This window comes from Ambystoma mexicanum, chromosome 2p (genome assembly GCF_040938575.1).
Source record: "Ambystoma mexicanum isolate Mex_15411 chromosome 2p, UKY_AmexF1_1, whole genome shotgun sequence".
In the NCBI taxonomy this organism is placed as follows: domain Eukaryota; kingdom Metazoa; phylum Chordata; class Amphibia; order Caudata; family Ambystomatidae; genus Ambystoma; species Ambystoma mexicanum.
The window spans coordinates 62,225,408-62,248,010 of record NC_090923.1 but is presented as its reverse complement, the minus strand read 5'-3'; the positions used below and the strand labels follow the sequence as shown (position 1 = coordinate 62,248,010).

The following is a 22,603-nucleotide window of genomic DNA, read 5'->3' as shown; positions in this document are numbered from 1 at the left end:
TGTAGGCATGAAGGTACTAGTAGAAACGGCTTCCGAAGATGACAAAATAATAGTAGCTCAAGATACCCTGAGAGCACAGATAACCGGATGTCCTCTGTTCCCGACTGGAGTAGTGTCCAACGACCAAAATGATTGCAGAGAATATTGAGGAAAATGGGTTTTGTGTGACCCTGGAGTAGATTGCGGTTACCTCGCATGGAGCTTGAAGGATCATGCAAGATTATATAAACACCTAGGGCAAGTAACAAAGATTTGGCTCCCAAAGTTGAAGGTGAACAGGTTTGGAGACATGGTCAACGGGTCGACCAGAGGGGGGACTGAAGAAAGGGTCCCTGGAATGGCCCTCATGTCCCCTATGCAAATGCCAGCCCGAAGGATGAGAAACGAGCACTGCAACTCACTGTTTGGCCAAAAACCAGACGGGCCAGTGTAGCCCACATATGCAAAGAGATATTCGCTCAGACAACTCTTTAAGCCTTTTCCAGTTGACTGTTTTAAATACAGGTGCCTCATCGATGGATAAGCAGTGATGACATCACTGGTGACAACACAACCTAGCCGCGTTAGCCACGAAGCAAACTCACATTCCTGCACGAAGACATATATAGATATATATATATGCACATACACACACAAAGAGCATGATTACACCTTTTATAGATGACAGATACATGTACATACTGTCAAGAGTTTATTCCTTTTCATTAGCCAAACATAGATGGATCATGCTTGCAACCGCTTTAACTCAATTAATCATAAGGAGCTACGGGAATAATCATAAGGAGCTATGGGAACATATAAGGGATCTATAGGGCTCTATCCTAACTAACCTCTAAGAAGATATTAGGACATGTAGGGAAACCATAGAATTAGTGTAGTGAATACACATAAAACCACAGGCCTCAAATACATGGAGGGAAAAGTGCCATCCTTGCAGCACGAAGCACAGACGGTGTTCACAGCCAAGGACCAAGGGCGGCAGGAAGGTTCCAGATTCCGGAGGCGGTGCACCACCTGCGAAATACAGAATAAACTCCTCATAATTCTAGACAGAAAGGCTCAGTTTTGTGGTCCTCGCACACGTGACCCATCAGAGCCGAACAATGGCTATTTACTCATTGTGGGCAGAGGCGCTATTCCCAGCGAAGCAGACAAGATTTATACATGCGTTGTCCAGAAACAACTGCAACCTGCACTCTCCCAGGCCAGGTGATCAGACCAGTGGCAACAATGGGGACACAGTCTCGCTCATTACCTTGAAAAGGTACACCGAGCGTTGTCAACAGAACAGGGTCCCAGGCCTGGGGGTCTCGCTCCAGCCTATCCAGACGCTCAGGTAATGGGGTGTTCCAGAATGTTGCACTGGCCAATGGCCATCGAGTGACTGTGCAATATATAGATCCCTTTAGGGACTTCTCAAGCAAAGCAAACCGACATGGTAAACCAATGGGATACTCTATAGGTAATACCACTTGCGCTACCCAATGGGAATACCCCTTTGTTTTTGTGGATGGTGTTGTTTGCGAATCATCATGATACAAACCCGAGTGACACAGGCTCAAACGCCGAGATTGCCAGAGATTTTGTTGTTTCCTGTATGATCCCTGTCTATTGGAGAATAAAGACACTGTATTTACCCCATGGCTAAATTCTCCGTTATTGCCAAAGAGAAGAATCCGGATGGGCCCCGAAACTCTACTTCAACAATACCACAAGTTAGCAAACACACTCTATCCCCTGGTATACTATTACAGGTTATTTTATCCAGCCCAAACATCTACATAGTGCGGTGCAAGACAGTACAGAACTATGTACTGAGGCATATAGCGCTAGGCATTGTGTAACATTTGAGGGGAGGAGGGCATACCAAAAGCAAAAGATAGCCCACTTGAAGGGGGAAGGGAATTTTTTTTTATGGTTCCGCAACCATTGAGCAGGGAACAGGTCTGAGACATATGGGTGCAGCAGTACTCCGCCTAGTGAATGGAGAGTACGAGGTATTGGTACAAAAAAGGCTGCCAATGCATCACTCAGCCAAGGCAGCAGAGCTCCTAGCGCTTATTGAAGCACTTGTAGCCTCCTAGGGGTGCCGGGTGATTATTCATTCTGATTCAGCCTATGTAAAGACAATAGTACATGCAGCGCTTGCACGGTGGAAAAGGAGGGGGTTTAGGAGGGCTGATGAGTCCCTGGTCCAACATGCAGCATTATTGGATAAACTGAACAAAGCCCTTTCCCAGCCCTCCATGATGGCGGTGCTTAAATGCACTGCTCATACCAATGACACAGACAAGGTTTCACACTCTCCAAATAGGCCACTTATCTCCCAGTGCCCATCATCTCTCAGTATCCCGTAATCGCACAGGGACAAGAGCAGTTACCAGCACTATACACTTCAATTCCATTAGCACAAATTATTGAATTACAAGGCCGGGCCCCACAGCAGGAGAAGGGGTTATGGCAGAAAAGAGGATGTCGCCATAAGAAAGCACTGGTAAAGTTGTTATGCCGAACAAACTGTTGCTGGTCGCCTTCAACCAGTTGCATCATCCGTCTCATTTACCAAAGCAATATATTTCTGCAGATAATCTACAGGAAGTTCTTACTAAAATTGTGATACATTGCATCACATGGCAGATCTACAGTACTGGCCAAACCCAGAGAAAGATACAAGGTGCACTATCTCACTCTGCCTGGCCGTTTTGGGAGATCCATATAGACTATGCTGATATGGGAGAGTGGTGCATTGGTGTAGGTACATGATCATTGTGGTGTGTCCCTTCTCCCGGTGGGTTGAGGCGGGTCTTTGTGCACACCCAGGAGCTAAACACGCTGCCAAATGTTTATTAAGAGAGGCGTTTCCTCACTGGGGTGTTTGCAATGTGCTACGGTCATACAATGGTACTACCAAATTTTTTAAAGAAGTGACCACGTTAACTGGGCATCAGGCCACAGATTTGCACAATTTAGCACAAGGCCAACAAGGTTGTAGAGAGGATCAATGGACTGCTGAAGGCTAAATTATCGAAGTTGTGTGTCACCCTTAAGAGAAACTGGATGCATTGTCTCCCTCTTGCTTTATTCAGTTTACGCATGCAGCCCTGTAAGGATCATCACTTATCGGCACATGAGGTGGTAACAGGCCAGTGAATGCATACACCTCCATCTACTGTAAGGAAGGCCTCCGATGCTCACAGGGTAGCATCTGTTCTGGGTGAGGAATTTAAGAATTATTTGACCGTTTTGGCTGATTAATCAAATGTATTTCCCAACAGATAGCACCACAGCGGTTTGAATAAACAATCGGGGCAGCATTTGCTTCGACTGCATCACAGCCTTTTCAATTGTCGCCGGGTGATCACGTGTTCATTAGGAACTTCGTACACAGGTAGAGAGTACCAAGATACAAGGGGCCTTTTACTGTTGTGTATGCAATTCCATTTGCAGGTCCAAGAGCTGCGCTATTGGGTGCACCTTTCTGATGTCCGAGGGCTCCAAATGTGGCACCCCACCACTAACAAGCCCAACAGTAGTACATGATTAGTGTCCAATAAGAGAGCATACATTTGCAGAGCAATTCACTGGATGTTCACATGCATATAAATTATATATAGGATTTCATAAATGGTTAATTTAACTGAATTGCTTATGCACTAGGATATTTCCACTGTTTCAGGCAAAGTATCTTCTTTTCCTTCTCCTTTTCTCTAACAATGCCAAGTATGATGACTTATCGATGCATCTGTTACTAATGTACGATATGAAGTTAAAAAGAGATTGATAATACTGCATTTCTCTCTATGTACATATGCATGATGCATTTCACATTGAAAATATTTTGTATTTTTATGTGTTGTTTAGGACTATATTTAGTAAGTAATTTTATATGGTTGGAACATACAAAAGGGGGATACCTGAGGAAGGTGTGCCAGGGGCGGGTGTACATATCACAATGGGGACAAGAACATAATACTGGGAATTGACATTAATACACCAATAAATGGGAATGTCATGACACAAAAAATGAATATATTGCCAGATGCAAAGCTATAGGTGTCATATGCAAGCATATTAAAAGTTTTGGAAGACAAACTAAGAAAGAATGATGAATACAGAGGATTAGGTTTTGACATAAGAGGACGTGCACCACCCAGAGATGAGTAACAGTTGGTATGCGGACATGAGCTCAGCGGACATATGTCCCAGGCCCCTCAGCGATTTAGGAAGAGGCGTTTCTAGAAGGAGATTTTGTAGGGGAGTTAGGCGAACAGAGGGGTGAGGGTCACCCATAGAAGACGGATTGTAGTAGAAATGCAGTGAATTCTGGTATTAATATCACGTGTCCAATGAAACTCCATTTTAGAAAATAGATGCGTTGAGGCCTAGTGCCTTAACTGTGCTAGTACGCTTTCATTCCATCCCAAGGGTTTGCGTGCATTTTCTAATTGCAGCCCTGCAGAAAGTTCATTTCCTGAAGAGACATCGTTCTTTATGGTCTCATCAGTGCATGTAACCCAGAAGGAATGTGCCCTGCAAGGCCAAGAGAGGGTCGGAATACATTGTTGAAGTGCAATCCCACGTGAAGGGGGGTGAGAGCTTTAGGCCTTCGCCGGTCCAGATCTCATAAGTTATAGCAGCCCAGGAGCCCCAAAACCAGGACACAAACATTTGGGTGCACTAACCAGTCCAAGACCCCTGGTCATAAAACTGTAAAGTGGCCATTTGATCTGTAAGATTAGAGAGCATGGACGGCCTGCCCCCACCATCGGTTCATGCAATTTGTGCTGCAAGGTGCCAGGAGAGAAGGTAACAAAATTAGACTGTGGGTGGAGGATTTGTGGAGGCGCCAGCATGTCTGGGAATGAGCATGGATTCACATGATATGATAGGTTATTTATAACACGTTTAATACCCAGAGGTTTCTATTTGCGGACCCAGGGATCGAACCGGTGTTGCTCCGTGTCATCTTGCTTTCAAGGCAAGCACGTTGCCCCGGAGGTATCCCCCCCATAGTTCAGAGAAGTTACCACAACCTCGAAAGTAGCCGCCTCGCTCATGTCCTTGGTACCAGGTGCACCGTAGATCTACGAAATAATGAATTGTGTAACCAAATTGACAATTAGTCTTCGTACTTGATGACGGAAGAAGAGGAGCCCCATGTGGAAGGAGATGGACAGAAGATGCTGGGGACAATCGCCTGGCATCCCATATGGAGCAGGCTGTATAGGGTTGCACCAACCAGCTACCTGGATTTATTACATATGTGATGTACGTCATTGTTAATGCTGTGCATCTTTTAAACCCATTTCTGAGGCTGTTGTCAGAGCGCTTCGTGGCAGCAGATTTCTTTCACTAGCACATACTTGTATTTTTGTGAGAATAAACCTTGTTCTACTTGCAAGAGGTGTGTTGGCCCTTTTTCCCTAGTGGGTTGTATTTTCTCTGGTGCGAACATGGAGGGGCTTCTCTACAAATGCCAAGTGAGGAAGCTGGACAGGATGCTATGCTGACTCGGGACGCTGTCTTACCCAAGACTCTCCTGCAGGTTGGGCGCGGATCACTCAGCTTGCGTTTTAATGAATAATGCAGCTAGCTGTGAAAATGACTGAATTGCTGGACACATTGATCATTGACTCTTTTTATGCACCTTGTGGCATGAGGTTTCTCTCTGGTCTACAGCCGTCTGTGGGTCACTTAAACGTCAATCTCCCTGAGGACCCTTTCAGAGCGCACCTGGGGGTTCTTATATGAATCAATGTCCTTTATCCCCCAATGTCAGACCCAAATCGCACTGTTGCAATGTCCTTGGACCTGGCAGAGTTTTGTTGCCAGCACAACCAGGCATCACCGCCCTGCATGGTGGTTAGGTACTCGTCATGTCATGGGGCTGACTAAAAAACCTCCAAAGCGTCAGGCTGTTCTGCATGTGAGTGTATGTGGTGTCCCACTGCTGCCGGCCCTGGGTGCAAGCATTGCAATGGCATTTGTGGACAACCCCACCCTGGTTGGCAATAACCTACTTTGGCCTCAGTGCTGATTGGGACAGCGTACAATGCCAGTCTGGGGGCGTGACCACTCCACAGCCTGAGGCACTAGCCGGCTCCCAATACTCAGCTTCTGTGACCTCAGATCAGATTTTGATGAACTTCTCCATTTAAGGATATTACTAAGACAAGGAAAAGAAACTAAACAAGATTCTCTCAGTAAGAGTGAGAGAAGAGTTAAGAACCCAGAGCCGAATCCACATCCAGCAGCAGGTGCAGGAAATGTGGTGTGCCAAAGACCTAATCTTCGGCGTTGTTCAAGTGACTCAAGACCGACTGTGGTTCACTCCATGGATGGCGATAGACCAGTAGGGGTCCCCTAGTAGATGAGGATAGAGACTTCTCAGAATCAGGCTGCTTTGGACTGCAATTCAAAGTAGGTGGTAAACTACATCTAAGGCTAAATGGATAGCCACCACGTGCCATACGGTTAAGATTAAAAACTTTGAAGTGAGTGCACAAGGGAGTGACACCAAAGCGTGGCAAATTATGGGATCCATGCAGAACGCACAGAGGATTCAACACAACAGGCATGTTGGTTACTTGGAATGACAGATACCCTTGTAGGACCACCTGTGGCAGAGCACAGCATCTGGCTATGGGTCAGCTGGAAAGGACCCGAAGATCAGGTAGCTCTCTGTTCCAGCAGTGTGTTACAGGCCCAAAGCAGCAGATTTGCCAAGTCCATGGGGCTGAGTGAGATTGAAGCCAACCAGGCAATCAATCCGGTAGCCCCCTCTTTGGTTTAGCCTTGGGATGAAAATAAGGGATAGAGAGCCCTGCTCCGGTGGTCACTGTTAACTGATGCAGAGTCTTCAGTGCAATCTAACTGCATCAAGCTGCTGGCTGGGGAGATCAACAAAGGACCCCCGGGGTCAGTTACCTACCCAACAAACCAGATTGGACCTCGAAATCTAATGTGTGGGAGGGTCACAAGACTGAACAAAACCCTGAGGCACAATGAATTTAAAGGCCATGACGCACCCGTTGTGGGAGGTGTAGCAGCAGCTCATCTCGCCAGCTGTCGGTAGGTGGAGCATGAGTGTGTGCGATAGTACTTGAAAGATGGTAAACTATTCCTGGGCGGGAGAAGGCCGGAGGAAAATCTGCTGATATAAAAAAATAAATATATAAAAAATGTAAATAAAAAAGTCGGTCTCCCATCCTGCGTACAGGGGCAAAATACAAATCAAACCATCTAGTAGCTGGTTCCCGTCAAGGTTTCCATCAAGGTAGCATTCAATAAGCAACTCAGTTTTAACTGGTAAAGTGATTGGTTAGAGGCTTGGAACCAAAATAACCTCAACATATTCTTAAACTTTAAATTGGTAAAATGTCTTGCTTGCTGGCATTGAGCAAATGAGAGTGACCAGTGGGCAGCTTTGGTAAAGAGAACTGGTGCCGTGGGATGAACCAAACGCTGGGATAAGGTGCCTTATGCTGTTACTCATCAGGCTCCATAGAAGGTATTGGTTGATATAGGCAGCATGACTGTGGCTTGGAAGGCGGAAGCCACTAAGGAGCGTGTAACAACTCATCGGTCAACTCAAATAACCCTGAAAAAGGATGGTGCTGAAGCGTCAGGCGTTGCAGGTGCCCAAGAGCCAGGTGAGCTAAGCCGCGATAAGTAGGATGGCCATGTCTGAAAGCTCAGGGTAGGGCCTCGGTGGAGCTGCTGTGGTGGTAGCAGCACATTTTCAAATTAGAACATTTAAGGCCCAAGTGCAGAAAGGTTACATGGGAAAAGTAGCTGAACATTGGTCAGTCAGTCTTATGAGATGGGCAAGTACCGATCAGGAGGGATGGGCATTGGCCTCAGCTGATAAAGGGCGTTGGGTCAGATCTCTGAATCTGAACTGGTGGAGGTGGGCGCCTTTGCAGCATTCAGTGCAGTACTGCAAATGATCCTGGAGAATCTGGCATTGAGAAGGACGGGGCACCTTGGAAAGCAAGGAAGCTCCTGTAGCATCTGGTGAGATGATGTAAATATAACACTGTGCCATAGTCTGACCTATGGCAGGTCTCCAAAGTGAACAGCCTCTGTCATGTTGGAACAATGTAGGCAAGGGAATTAATGTCTAACTTTGGGCTAAGGATGTGCTCCAAGGGTTATGTTAGCCTCCAAGGCATCGGTGACTCTTGATGCAAGATGGATCCATCATGCAAGTCACCTCAGCTGCAATGGCTGCCTACCTTTGTTCTCACTGGGTTCTGGACTGGCGTTGTGCATCAGCTGATGCCTAGCAGCTGACTTAGAACTAACATGAACCATAGCAATTTGTTTAAAATAATGCATTACGCAGCCCTGCAGCAGATGTTGACGCGATGTGATTTCTGCCTAGTGCTCTGAATGTCAAAGTGAAGAAAGAAGATGACGTTGCAGGTGAACAGTGGGAAAAAAACGACTCTCCTAAACTTTCAGTCATAGTGGCCTATAACTCCTTGTGGTTCAGCTGTTCTCTATCTCCCGATAGGAATTATATAGGCCAAATAAGGTTATCGCTTGTAATAAAGAGAATGAGGAAAGCCACAGGCAATGGTTCAAGATGAAGAAAGGAAGTGTTGTTGCTTCCACAAATAGTCAGACATTATGAGACTCTACAAGAAATTCCCAAAACACAATTAACATGGAGGAAAGATGTCAGAGCTTATCTTGTGATACATCTCTCAATATTGTAGCAAATAGATTTAGAAGGAGGACTAATATTTCAGCGTCTCATCATCATAGTCCTCCCTGTGCCAACATGTTCAGTTGCCAGATATCTCCAGAACGTCACTTTGATTCCTGGTTTCAAATCCATCTACTGCTGCACAGCCCATTGGATGCACTCTTCAGCAGTGGTTAAGAAAAGAAGTAGTGGTTGAAGGGTACGAAAAGAAGTAGTGGAACTACGCTCCTTGCTGATATGCCCCTTCCATATGCAAACCAAGATCCACCCCCCCCACCCTCCCCCTCTCAAAAAACACGCCTGATGTTAAGGGAAGATTCAGTGTCGTGCACCGAAGTGCAAGTTTCAACTTCTTCCGACGCTTTTATTTTCAAAACAAAACCATTCTGGAATGGTTTCTTTTTAACATAAAAATATAGTAACAGTAAAACATTTTTTTTAAAAGTATGGGAGCCTTGCTCCCGTCCACTTCAACCACTGCTCTTCAGGCCTTAGACATGTACTGTATACCTTTGTCCCTCAAAATACAGTAAATCAAAAGGTAATCCTTCCTAACAAAAAAGGCCACTGAAAGCTCAAAACTGGGCATAGTCTTTCACAGCCTTAGAAGTGAAAAGCGTACCATTGTCAATCCTAACACATCTAGAGTACCCTTCACTAACAAAAATGGACTCTGGACTCTCGCGCATTGAGCGTTCACATTGTTAATGGCCTTTGTGCCCTGCACTCATAATACAGTAATTCCATCATCTTTTCTGACATTACCCTGTCCGTCAAGCCTACATTTGAGGCATGGTTGACGAGGACCACAAAAATAATCTTGTCTTCAATGAAAAACTAACATCCCAAGTCATCTTGCCATGGCTCTAGATGCATGGGCAGTGACTTCAATCCTTGTGACTTGTATTACTCTTGAGGCCTACATAGCACTCACGTAGACTTCTTCCCACCAACAAGTCTATAACTGGGAACCTGTAATGCTCCTGTGCCACTTCCTCATTGTTCACAATACCCACATGGTCCACATGTGGTCTTACCTTTTTCCCCCCATCTTAGCAAATGTGCTTACTTCACAGATAAATCACTTCTTAGTTCACACATCTGTGGTACTCTTCCTTGAAGCCTTGTTTGGATGGTGTAGCAATCATTATCCATGTTCTCACAGTCCCCTTCAATCAACTCTTCTTTTCACTCTCATAAATGGCTTCTCAGCTAAGTGCACACTGGTCACACCCTCTTTATCCGCTTCCATAGATGCACACCTCAGTGGTAACATTACAATCCGTCATGCAATTCTGTTTCCCTATTAAGTAGCTAATTGTGTAATCATACTCCTGCTGTTTCGAGCTGGGATGGTTTCACATTGTCCTTGGAGGACATCATCTGAAATACAGGCTTGTGGTCTGTCGATATTTAAACTTGTTCGCCAGACATACAGGTGAAATCCATTCATACCATGCACACGCGCCAGGAACTCTCCCTCAGTGAGGGTGTATCTAATTTCCGCCACCTTAAAAGCTAAATAGTATTGCACTTTCCTGTTCTCCTCACACACGAGAAAGAACTGTGGCTAACCCCTTCGCTCTGGTGTCTACTTTGACTGTCACAGAGCTAGTGTGCTACATTTTTTCCTTGATCTCCCTTCATGTTTCTGCTTAATGGAAAGATCAGAAAAAGATCACCATCTACAACAATGGCCCGCAAGCATCAGAAATGCCCTTGGTTGCTCCTCGTTATCTGGTTCTGATGCTTCCTTGATTGCCCAATCTATTTGGAAAACCACTAGCCTTTAACGGCATTGCCGAGGACAAATTGAGAAACCGAGAACACCTTCACTTCTCTTATGAAGTTAAGGTTTTGCAAGAGGTAAAGCATTGGCATTGTCTCAACCCAGATGTTCCTGTTAAGATCTCTTCTGTCTGCACAGACCCTAAACCGGTTGTTGCCTTTTGTTGCCACTAGGCTGCTTGTCACCCATAGTGCAACATAGACTGGCTCAATTGACCTCCTGACATTCACCCAGCTTAAATTCTGGGGACAGGTGGTGTGGGGTCCCTTGAAGACCATCTATTATCTTTGCTTTTGTGACTTATATAGCCCTTCATGCCAAAACACTGAACAGAGAACACACTTAGTATAATAAAACGCAGGGTTAAAAACTACAAAATGGTATTCATGGTTGTCGTTCTAATTGAAGAAGATAGGTCTTAAGAGTAGTACAAAATAGAGAGAAAGTAATAGAACGAAGCAATAGGGGAACAGAATTCCAGTGAGAAGGAGCTGACAAAGTAATAGAGTGAAATTGTTATTGGGCACAGGGAGGACGAGGACCTGATAAAAGGAATGGAGACCGAGAACAAAGAACATGTGCAGGAGAACAAAAAGAAACAAAGGGTTAGATAAGGGTGTGCAAAGCCATAGAGGTATTTAAAGACAAAAGAGACAATGATAAAATTGAGATGAGAGGCAGAGAAATTGAGTCATGAGGGGAAAAGAAGGTATAGGAGATGACTAAATGCATTGAAAACCGACTTTAAAAAAAGGGACCAAGCGAAGCACAGGGAGTCTAACGAGTGTGGCAGAGCAATAGAATAATCGTGAAAATGTATGTAAATATGAATAATTTTGTAATTGACTTAATTGTCTGTTATTGATTTTTTTCTTAACTGTTTGTGTGACGTTTAAAACTATACAAAACAAAATTTACAAAATAATCAGGAAAAAAGAAATCAAACGCTCGTCGGCATCAAACGTAAGAAAAAAAACACAAGACATGTTAATGTGTAACAGATAGCGACAAACACCAAAAGAGATGTGATGAGATAATAAATCAGTATCAAGGTAACGACCAGGATTACGAGCAGAAGATGAAATAGGTAGCCGTGAAGGAGGAAATGAGACAAAAGAAGGAATAGCATTAGCATTTAAGATGAGAAAAAGATCCGACATCCATGATTTAATAGAAGACAAGAGGTAAGATTATTATGAACAGAAAATGAAAAGGAAAAGGACAGAAAAAGGTTGGTATTACCTGCATAGAAATGATGGGATATTCCAAAAGAAGAGATGATAGCAGCAAGAGGAGATGTGTAGAGAGGGAAAAGAAAAAGCACCTAAAACAGTACTTTGAGGAATGCCATAAAGAGGTAGTGTGTCAGAAGAGGACCCAGCCCAAGATATCAAATACGTTTAGTTAGATAAACATGAACGAAACCAAGATAAAACGGAACCACAGAACCCGAAAGAAATAGAAGAGTATAATCCACAGTGTCAAAAGCTGCCAATAAATCCAAAAGAATCAAAAGAGAAGAGTGCTTAGAGTAACGAGCAGAAAGCCAGGAATCACAAACAGAAAGGAAAGCAGTTTGGGTGAAGCGGAGAGGACAAACGCCAGACTGGGAACAAGGAAGATTAAAGTTTTCAGTGACAAAAGTAGAACCCTTGGAATAGAAAAGACGTTTGGGACGCTTCGAGAGATGGGGAAGAAGAGAAATGGGTACAAAAGTAGCAGGAAGAGAGGGGGTCAAGGGAAGAGGTCTTTAGAATGGGAAGAATGGAAGTGTTTAAATGAGGAAGGAAAGGTTGAACTAAGAAGAGAAATATTAAAAAGAGCAGTAGGATGGAAAACCTTGATACCTTGTCTCCACATCTCCTTAAATGGCGACTGACCCACCAAATCGCCTTTACCCTTCCCCTGTTCATGCTGCTGCTGCAGACATGCTCTGCACACCCACATGCAGCAAGGACTGAATGCCCCCTACTGCACCACTTGTCTGCCTGGTGCAGCGTACCACCGTTCGCGCACCCACAGTGGATTGCTCAGCTCTCTGGAGGCAACAGTTCTGGCCTGGTAGCATGTTCAGGGAGGTGTGCATCTCTCAGGGAGAGCCACAGAGTCCATCACTTGTGGAAACCTTTAATAGTCCGGTCAGAAAAACATGCCACTTAATTGAAGCAGTGCTAAAGAGACGTGGTCAGGTACATCCAAGGATATTGTTTTGTTAATTGTCAATTCTAAGTACTCGTAAGAATTCCCAAACAGCCCTATAGTAGCATTCCATAATAGACACGGAACGTTGAACTAGGAGGTTTGCTTAGGCAGTGCTCCAATTGAGTGATAAGTGCTGGGTTCACACTTAGACACGCCTAATTTCATGCTACGTAATGGGAGAGTTTGTGAGTGACATTACAGGTTATTTTAGTTATTGACTTAGTAGGGATCTTATTGACGTGGGCCTATCTTCAGGAAGCAACAGAGCTTTAAAATCATACGGGGGAGAAGAGAAACAGGAGAGAAGGTAGCTAAGAGGAGGTTGGGCAAATTGGTAGCAAGGGATCAACTATGGAGGGGAACAATGGGGGAACAGATCACACTTTCTCAGGTAGGCTGGGGTGCGGAGGATGTGTGGACCTAGCTGCGAGAGAGAGAAGCCATTGCTTGAAGAGGAAGGTCTTGAGCTCCTTCCTGGACTGTAGAAACGAGGGAGCGAGTCTGATGTTGACAGGAAGGAATGTCCTGAGTCTTCAGGCATAGACAGAGCAGGCCTGACTTCTGGTTCTTTCCTTCCTAGCTTTAGCGTTTAAGATGTCTGTGGCTTGTCAGTATAAACTCCACGGAATCAAATTACTACAACGGTGGCAATATGACCCAGTTATACTTTCCCAAATAATCCCTACAGCGAGTCCACATTGCTGGCACGACTGTGGGTAACAAACTAATTATCGGCACATGTGATGGAGTTGTAATAAGGTGCAGATCTACTGGACAGAGTTCTTGAGATGGATCAAAAAGAAGTTTGGAACCCATGTTAATACTTTTTGGTTTGGAAGCAGATGAGGTGGGTTGGAGGACAGGGTCTCATATGGTGCACTTTTTGTTGTTGGCAGCAAGGGATGTACGGCCATGCATTGAAAAGGGTACACCTACCTGGCCATATGGAACGGACTGCTAAGGCTAGGGATCTTTAGTTAATGAAAAAGATTACAGCATCATTACATTGAGGGATCTCAGAAATGGAAGGAGAGTGGATGTTTCAGAACCAATTTGGGGAGACATAAAGGGACTATCATGGGAAGACTCTACCAGACTTGTGAAGGAAAATGTGGGGTAGGGTGAGGTTTAAGCATTCTACTACTTCGCAGAATGCCCTTTCTTTATTTGGAAAGCCAGTGGAATTTAGATTTAGTTATTTAGGGAACGTTTCTGTGGGGGAGGGAGAGAAAATGAAGACTACACATGGTGTTTATTTTATGATGCTTGCATTGTTAATTATTGCTCGGTCTTTTCTGTTTTGGATAAAAACCATTAAAAGTAAAGTTTAAAAAAAATATTTAAAAGGTTGCAATACATTTTTTTAAAAGCAATCTGTTTCCATTCATGCAACAGTCAAAATATAGGAATTAACACACAATTCAAGCGCAGGTTCTCCAGCAGCAGAGGTTTCAGTAATTACTAAAAGCACAGCCATTGTTGAAAGATAAGGATGCCGAAGAAATCAACTTTACTTTTTGGTTTTTAAACGTATTAGAATTACTCCTCCAAATTCTCAACAGAAAAGCCATTCAGCTTCCTCTTGGCGGGTTGGGATGAGAGGAAGGGGGGATATCGAAATAAAAATTTTGATATTTGGGGCAAAAGTTCTCAGCAAATACTTTAATTTTCCATTAATAAAAAGGTCAGACAAAGTTGCTTTACTCATGCCTTTGTAAATCCACGGTATTGTTAGCTTAAGAGCAGATCTGACGGGTGGGAATTAGCATAACTTGTTGGAGCATAAGATTCAGATCCCAGAGTAAACACCAGCAAGAAGAATCGACGAGCAACATGAATAGCCCTGCACTGCTGGATAACGGATCTATATAATCATTATAATCATGCCAACATCAGGCGAACGTAAAAAGAAAAAAAAATGGTTTGCTATTTGTTGTCCCAATCTTGCGCCTCATGCAGAGCTTTAAGAAAATTCCCATTGTGCTCGTGTACGGAGTCAGTCACGTCCCAGAGGAATCTGCATAAATATTGTTGTATCTTGATACACAGAAGCAGATTGAGGATTGACTGCTCTAAATTATGGCTCAATTTAAAGAAACGTGCGGCACATGAAGACCACTTAACCCACCCCGCAATAGGGTACAATGTTCTGTAATAAAAGATTGGTGGGAAGAATTGAAACCAAGTTCTCAAAAAAGGTTGGGTGGATTGTTCTCAGTTTGACAGTGGTAGTGCAGTGTGATCTTGAGCATAAAGCACGGAATCCAATCCACACATCATTTCTTCTTTCGCTCTTGTGTACTTGTGAACCAAGAGTCCAGCAGCTTCTTGCTGTAGTAGATTTGCCAGGCGTGGACCTGCACCACCACCACCATGACGAGGTACAGGACGGACACTGCCGAGAAGCCGAAGATGAAGCGGTAGGCCTTGCCATGCCGGTATAGCTGCTGGGCCATGGGGAACATCTCCATGCTGCCGTAGATGAGCGGAGCGATTGAGCACAGACCAGTGCTGATCATCGAGATGACCAGGTAGCTGATGTTATTGCGGGGAAAGGAGAGCAGGCCGATGAGAGAAGGGATGATGCTGAGCAGGTAGGGGTACTGCCACTGGTACGGCATGGCCACCCGATCGTGGGACACCAAGTTCAGATGGGCCACACACATCTGCGCTGCCAGCAGAAGCCAGATGAGCACGTGGGCATAGATGAGCCTCTTAATTTCAGACTTCAGAGACACGCTGAAACACAAAGCAAAAGATCAACTCGTGAGATACTGTGGCAATACAGTGTACACAGCCAACTTGAGTCGCCCTGCGTTTGCCAGATAGCACACCGGCTCAACCAGTGCTTTACGCAATACAGAGAAATTTGCATACTCACTGAACAGTAGGCTTACATATTTGGAATGCTTACACACCCTTGGAAAAAATATTTTGTGAACAGTTTGTATTTTATTAAATTTATATAGCGCTTTAATCCAAAGTGCTTTACAAGAGGAACAAGCAAACTACAACAAGCATTAATTAACAATTGAATCACAACCAGAAAAGAGTACAAGGAACAATTTACATTATTGATGAGGTAAGGCGAGAGTAGAGAGGGACCAAGGTTTGAGAGGGAGTAGGAGGTATGAGTAGTGGTAAAAGCAGAAGTAGGAAAGGAAGCGAGAAGGTTCAAGGGAAAAGAATGGAAGGAATAAGATTAGAGAAGTGAGGGAAGTAGGGTAGGAGGGAGTAGAGAAGAAGGAGAGGGTGAAGTGGTACAGAAGAGGGAGTAGGAGGTGAGGGAAGAGGTAGTAGCAGAGATAAGAGGAAGCAAAAGTTGTTAGGGAGGTGAATGGAAGAGAGATGATTTTAGAGAAGTGCGGAAGGTAGGGTAGGAGGGAGTAGAGAGGACGGGGAGGGGGAGGCAGTTCCAATGGAAAAGGAGCGAGTAGTTGGAAAGAGCAGAAGCGGGAAGGGGCGCAGGGTGGAGGAGGAGGAGGAGAGAGTAGGAAAAGGTAAGAGCGGAGTGAACGAGAAGGAGTATAGAAAGTGAGAAGGGAGGAAAGGTAGGGGGGGCACGACCATAGAGGGATTTGAAGACCAGACAGAGGAACTTGAATTTGAGCTGGGAGTGAAATGAGAGCCAGCCTAGAGAGGTGAGAGAAGAGGAGATGGAGTCGTGAGGTGAGAGAAGGCAGAAGGAGCAGATGGCAGAGTGGTAGACAGATTTGAGTGGGGAGAGGTGAGAGGAGGGGAGTCCAAGAAAAGAGAGGAGCAGTAGAAAAGTCTGGAGAAGATGAGGGAGGTGAGTAAGAGTTTAGTTGCGTGAAAGGTTAGGAAGGGTCGAATTTTATGAATGTTGTAAAGGTGAAAGCGGCAAGATCTGGCAGTAAGAGAAATGTGGTGAGAGTCAATGTGAAGACCAAGGTTACGGGCATGGGGAGAGAAGGAGAGTTGGGAGGCGGGAAGAAAATGAAAAGGGGGAGAGGAGGGAGTTGGCAGGAAAGAAAAGGACTTCAGTTTTGTCAGCAGTTCAAATTACAATTGAATATGTGAACCAGGTGTGTGGTTTTAAAAAGGGGCTATAGAGCGATTCCAGGTTGTTACATTATATTAACTAGAAGAGAGGTTTATATAAAAGTTTGGTTATAATGACTACACAACTAAAGTGTGCTGAGGTGGTGGTGCTCAGTGTTACAACATGGGCCTCATCGCGAGTTGGGCGGTATCTGGGTGGTAAATGCACCAGAATACCGCCCAATGCAAGGGAATAGTTTCTTACCTGTAACTCCATTTCTCCAGCATTGGTATCTTTCATGGATTCACATGCTTAGAATATTCCCCGTCGTTAGACTGGGACCCCTCGGTACATATATATAGCCTTTTCCTATAGGAAAACTTCTGACACTTTTGTGTCCTATCCTCGTCCTTTTAGGACCCGCCTACGCATGCTCCGCAGGCCGTCCCAGTATAAGAGGCCCGCCCCCGCGGTTCCCCTTCAGATTTCGGCCCCTCCAAAGTAGGAAGGGTTAAACTTATACATCACATACATTGCAGTCCCGGGGAGGCTTGGCGGGCGCATGTGAATCCATGAAAGATACCAATGCTGGAGAAATGGAGTTACAGGTAAGAAACTATTCCCTTCTCCAGCATTGGATCTTTCATGGATTCACATGCTTAGAATAGATTGTATAGCAGTAACATTTGAGACGGTGGTGAGAATGCAATGTAACGCACCCTCACCGTACTACTCAACACATATGCGCCGCAGTAATAAGTTTACTCATATAACCTTTCACACAGAGAGTATACGGTCATCAAAGGTAGAAAACACTCTCCACAACGTGGAGCTTACCTTACTGAAACAGATGTCGCAGAACAGCTCTTCCCATCTGCACCTCATCCGCATGCTGCCTGGCAAGGCAGTAGTGGCGGGTAAACGTGTGGGGCACTGACCATGCCGCAGCTTGGCATGGTTACCAGTCAAATGGTCGAAAACATTTGGTCGACAGACAATTTGGTCGACACCATTTGGTCGAATGCCAAATGGTCGAATTTTTTTTTTTTTACCCATTTTTTGGGGGGGTCCCCCCCCCCAACCCCCTTTTTTTTCTTTTTTATTTTTTTTCCCCCCACACGAAAACCCACAAAACACATATAAAAAAAAAAATAAAAAAAAAAAAAAAAAAAAAAAAAATCGACCATTTGGCATTCGACCAAATTCAGTCGACCAATTGTCTGTCGACCAAATCACTGTCGACCATTTGACTGGACACCGCTTGGCATATGTCCGTCAGCGGAATTCCGGCCCATAACGCTGTTGAGGATGACATCAACCTTGTAGAATGGGCTCTAGGATGTCTTTGCAGTGGCCTTCCGGCCTTAGAGTGACAAAAAACAATCGTCGACGAGACCCATCTGGCCAATCCCTGTTTCGAGATGGCTTTACCTCTCGTCGACGGACCATATGCGACGAACAGTTGCCGAGTAGCCCTGATGTCTTGTGTGCGATGTAGGTAGAATTTCAGAGCCCTCTTAACGTCCAGGGTATGAAGAGTTTTTTCTGCTGCCGACGATGGAGTGGCGAAGAAAGTAGGCAGAACCACGGATGAGTGTTTGTGATATACCGTCGGCACCTTAGGGACGAACGTAGGGTTAGTCGCCAGGACTACCTTGTCCTTAAAGAATCTTAGGTAGGGCGGGTCCACGACCAGCGCTTGTAGTTCCGAGATACGTCTGGCTGATGCGATAGCTATCAGGAATGCCAACTTCCACGAAATGAATTTCATGTCGGACGTGGCCATAGGCTCGAAAGGCGATCAAGCCTGCCAACACTGTGTTGAGGCTCCACGTCGGGGGAAAACGTTTCACCGGGGGAAAGGCTCGAAATAAACCCCGCATGAAGTGTTTCAGCAGTCTGTCACTGAATAGATGAGACGACTGCCTCTTCCTTGTGAACCTCGAGATGGCTGCCAGGTGTACCTTTATCGATGAGGGGGACAATCCCTTTTTTGCTAAGAGGAGCAGGTAAGGTAGAACTTGTTCCGGCGTCACCAACAATGGTTGTAGGTCCCGCTGTTTTCTACATCATTCACAGAATCTCCGCCACTTATAGGAGTAGGATTTGTTAGTGGAAGGGGCTCTAACCGCCTGCAGAATTTCTTGTCACTCCTCTGAAATGTCTAAAGCCCCGAATTCCGAGAAGTCAGGAGCCAGGACGTAAGGTTGAGACTGTCCGGGTCGTGATGCCACACCGTGCCTCTGTCCCGGGATAGAAGGTACGGGACTTCTCGGAAACGCTATGGGATGTTCCAGCGATAGATGGAGGAGGTCTGAGAACCACGGTTGCCTCGGCCAGTATGGTGTCACTAGAATCACCCGGCAATTGTATCTGCGTATCCACTGTATTGTTTTCCGTATGAGGGGAAACGGGGGGAAAAGCATAGAGGAACATGTCCGTCCATGGGAAGGAGAACGCCTCCCCCACCGAACCCTCTTGGGGCCACCTGCTTGCAAATTTCTCGCATTTCTGGTTTTCTTTGGTCGCGAAGGCGTCCAGAGGGGGGTGGCCCCATTTCTCAAACACTTTCTTCAAGTGACACGTGTCCATTTCCCACTCGTGTATCTGGGCCATGTTTCTGCTGAGGGAGTCGGCTTGGCAGTTCCTCACTCCTGGAAGGTGATGAGCCACGAGGGAGATATCGTGCTTCGATGCCCAATGCCATGTTTTCTGGGCTTCTATGGAGAGAGTCCTTGATCGTGTCCCTCCTTGTTTCCTCAGATAAAACATGGCTGTTGTATTGTCGGTCAGTATCCGCACCCGCGACTTCTTGATGTGTGGTAGGAATGCCTTCAAGGCCCATCGTACCGCTCTGAGTTCCAGTACGTTTATGTGTAGGAGTGACTCCGTTCGAGACCAGCGACCTTGCGTTTGTAGAGCACCCATGTGCGCTCCCCATCCGGTTAGGGACGCATCCGTAACTATGGTGCTCTGGAACTCCGGCTCCTGCAGGGGCACACCTTTGTTCAGATTGTGGGAGCTCTGCCACCACTGAAGGGTCTGAAGTAGCTTGTCGTCGTCGACTGTTATCCTGTCCGACCACGATCCCTGAGCCTGTGTCCATCGGTCTGCGAGGAATTCTTGGACTGGCCTCATGAAAAGTCGACAGTTTCTCACCAGATGGATGCAGGATGCCATGGCCCCTAGGACCGAAACATACTTTCTCACTGAGATCCTGGTGTTTCGCCGTAGCCGGGCCGCCTGTTGAATGAGTCTCGAGGTCCTGTCGAGAGAAGGTTTCACCAGCCCTAGCTGAGTCTCGAACTGTGCCCCCAAGAATACCAGCGTTCTCGATGGCCGAAGAGAGGATTTCTCGAAGTTTATGGCGAATCCTAGCCGTTGTAGAAGCTGCATGGTGGCTTGCAGACTTGTGTTGGTCGACGCTGGGGAGGATCCCCTTACCAGCCAGTCGTCGAGGTATGAATATACATGGTGGCTTTGCTTCCTTAGCCAGGCCGCCACTGGAGCCAGGCATTTTGTGAACGTTCTGGGGGAGGTTTTGAGCCCGAAAGGAAGAACCGTGAATTGGTAGTGGGTTCGCCCCATTACAAAACGTAGGAATTTCCTGTGTTTCCGACACATTGGAATATGGAAATACGCGTCCTGTAAATCCAGAGACGCCAGGAAATCTCCCTTTTGAACTGCGCGGATCACTTCCTGCAGAGTGAGCATCTTCAATTTCAGGCTCTTTAAGTACTTGTTGAGCTCGCGTAAGTCCAGAATGGGACGCCATTTGCCGTTCGGCTTTTTTACGACGAAGTATCTTGAGTAGACTCCTTGGCCTCTCTGTGATGTTGGAACTAATTCTATCACTCCCTTCGCTAACATGAGTGTAACCTCTTGTTGCAGTGCCTTCATATGGGACTGAGCGGTGAACGCAGGTGGAATTTGCGGAGGGCTGTGTTTGAATTGAAGAGAGTGTCCGTGTCTTATAGTGTCTAACACCCATTGGTCCGTTGTTATCCTTTCCCATTCATCGACATACGCTGAAACTCTTCCCCCCAGAACGGGTTGTGGAACGTCACTGCTGATCTTTAGTTTGCTTGTCTCTCGTCGACGATGGGTATGATGGTCGTTTTCTGGAAGACTGGAAGTTTCGTCGACGGTTAGCCGATTGTGAGGCACGTCGGTATCCCTGGGAGGGGTAAGCTGATCTGGCAAAGGATCTGTCTCCAGAAGAGAATCTTGAATTACCTGAAGCCCCTCTAAAGGGGCGAAAAGACTTGAAGCTTCTGCCACTCTGGAGGGCACCCAAAGAACGTGCCGTGTCCGAATCTTCTTTCATCCCTTTTAGGGCCTCGTCCACCTTCTCACCGAAAAGAAGGTCTCCCTCAAAGGGCATATCTAAGACCTTGTATTGTACTTCTGGTCTGAAGTAGGTACACTTCAGCCATGACTGTCGACGTAATACGACCCCATTATTTACTTGCTTGAAGGCAGACTCAGCAAGATCCACCGCGATGTTTATTGCGTGGTTTGAGGCTTCCTCGCCCTCTCGGACCAGTAGCATCGCCGCCTTCCTCTGTTGTTCCGGAGGATGGTCAAGCAACGGAGCCAGCCTGTGCCACATCTCCCTATCGTATCTGGCTACAATTGCCAGAGAGTTTGCTGCCTTTACTGTGGTCGCTCCCACGGAGAGCACCTTCTTGCCAAAGGCATCTTGGCGTCTCGCTTCATTCTCGGGTGGAGTCGTGCACTTGTGCTGTGCCTTTGCCTTCCTCGCTGCCGCCGCCGACACCACCGAGTCTGGTGTTGGTTGAGAGGATAGACACTTGGGTGTAGACTCTGGAGCCTTAAACTTTTTTTCTAGGCGTCCTTTCACTGCTGGTTTTGAGAATGGGTGTCTCATTGTCTGCAACCCCTCTTTCCATACATGGTCAAGTATCGGTATCGAGAACACCGACCTCCTTCTCTTGCCCATGTGGTTGAACAAAAAAACAGTCCTTTTTCTGTTCTTCCTGTGACAGACCAAATTCTTTGCATGCCTTCTCCATCATCGAATGGAATGACGCAATGTCATCCGGAGGGGACGGGTGAGCTGGGCTTCTGGGGTTTTCTAACTCCGCCTCTGACTCCCAGGTAGGATCCCTGGAGGGGGATAAAGAGACCTCTGACATGGCTCCCCTGTCCGACTCCGAATCTGGCAGCTCACCTTCCTCCTGCGCCAGTGTTGAGATTGGCGTGCGTGGGTGCGGCGGTTGACGGGACGGGCCCGGCTCGTCGACGGGTGACTGTGGCAGGCTGGCCTGGGGAAGTCGCTGGTCCAACGACCGTAGCAAGGACTGAAGCGAGGACAGAATATCCAGTGACAAAACCGATTGAGGATTGAGGAGAGGGGCAGATACCGGTGTAACAGATGCCCTCGTCGACGACTTGGCAGCCGCTCGTAGCCCTAGGTCTGCTGGGCCAGCCACTCTCTCGCTCTCGTCCTCCGAGGACAGCAACATAGCTTGCTCTTGTAGCAAAGCCTCTGGGGGAGTAGGGTCGAAGACTTCAGGCCTCCTGTAGGACCCCCGTCGACGAGGCTCTCGTCGACGCCATTGTCGACGGGACGGAGGATGCCCCTTGGGGTAGTGGCGGGAAGGCGGCCGTTGACTGGATCGCCGTCGACGACGCAGGCTTCGCAGGTGGTTTTGGCGGTCCCGCCTTCTCCACACTGTGCCCGCTTTTACTCGACTCTCGACTCGTGGTCGATCTGTGATGATTGCCAGAGGAGGATTTCCTTTCCTTCTCATGCTTTTTTGATGAGGATGATTTCTTTGACGAGGAGTCTGTAGCGGAGTGAGTCCCAGAAGACTCTTTTTCCGACGGTCTAGATTTCTTCGCTGGTGGTTCCGACGAGGCCGCACGGCGT

The 22,603-nt window shown here is 46.4% G+C and overlaps 1 protein-coding gene across 1 annotated transcript in view; it reads right to left on the bottom strand.

Moving 5' to 3' along the window:
- Positions 1-14,351: 14,351 nt before the first annotated feature.
- JAGN1 (jagunal homolog 1) overlaps positions 14,352-22,603 on the bottom strand; it is a 79,233-nt gene continuing 70,981 nt past the window's right edge. Inside the window, exon 3 of the mRNA XM_069643261.1 lies at positions 14,352-15,443. Within this exon, the coding sequence (XP_069499362.1) occupies positions 14,981-15,443 (463 nt within the window). The 3' untranslated portion in view covers positions 14,352-14,980. The remainder of the gene's footprint in view (positions 15,444-22,603) is intronic.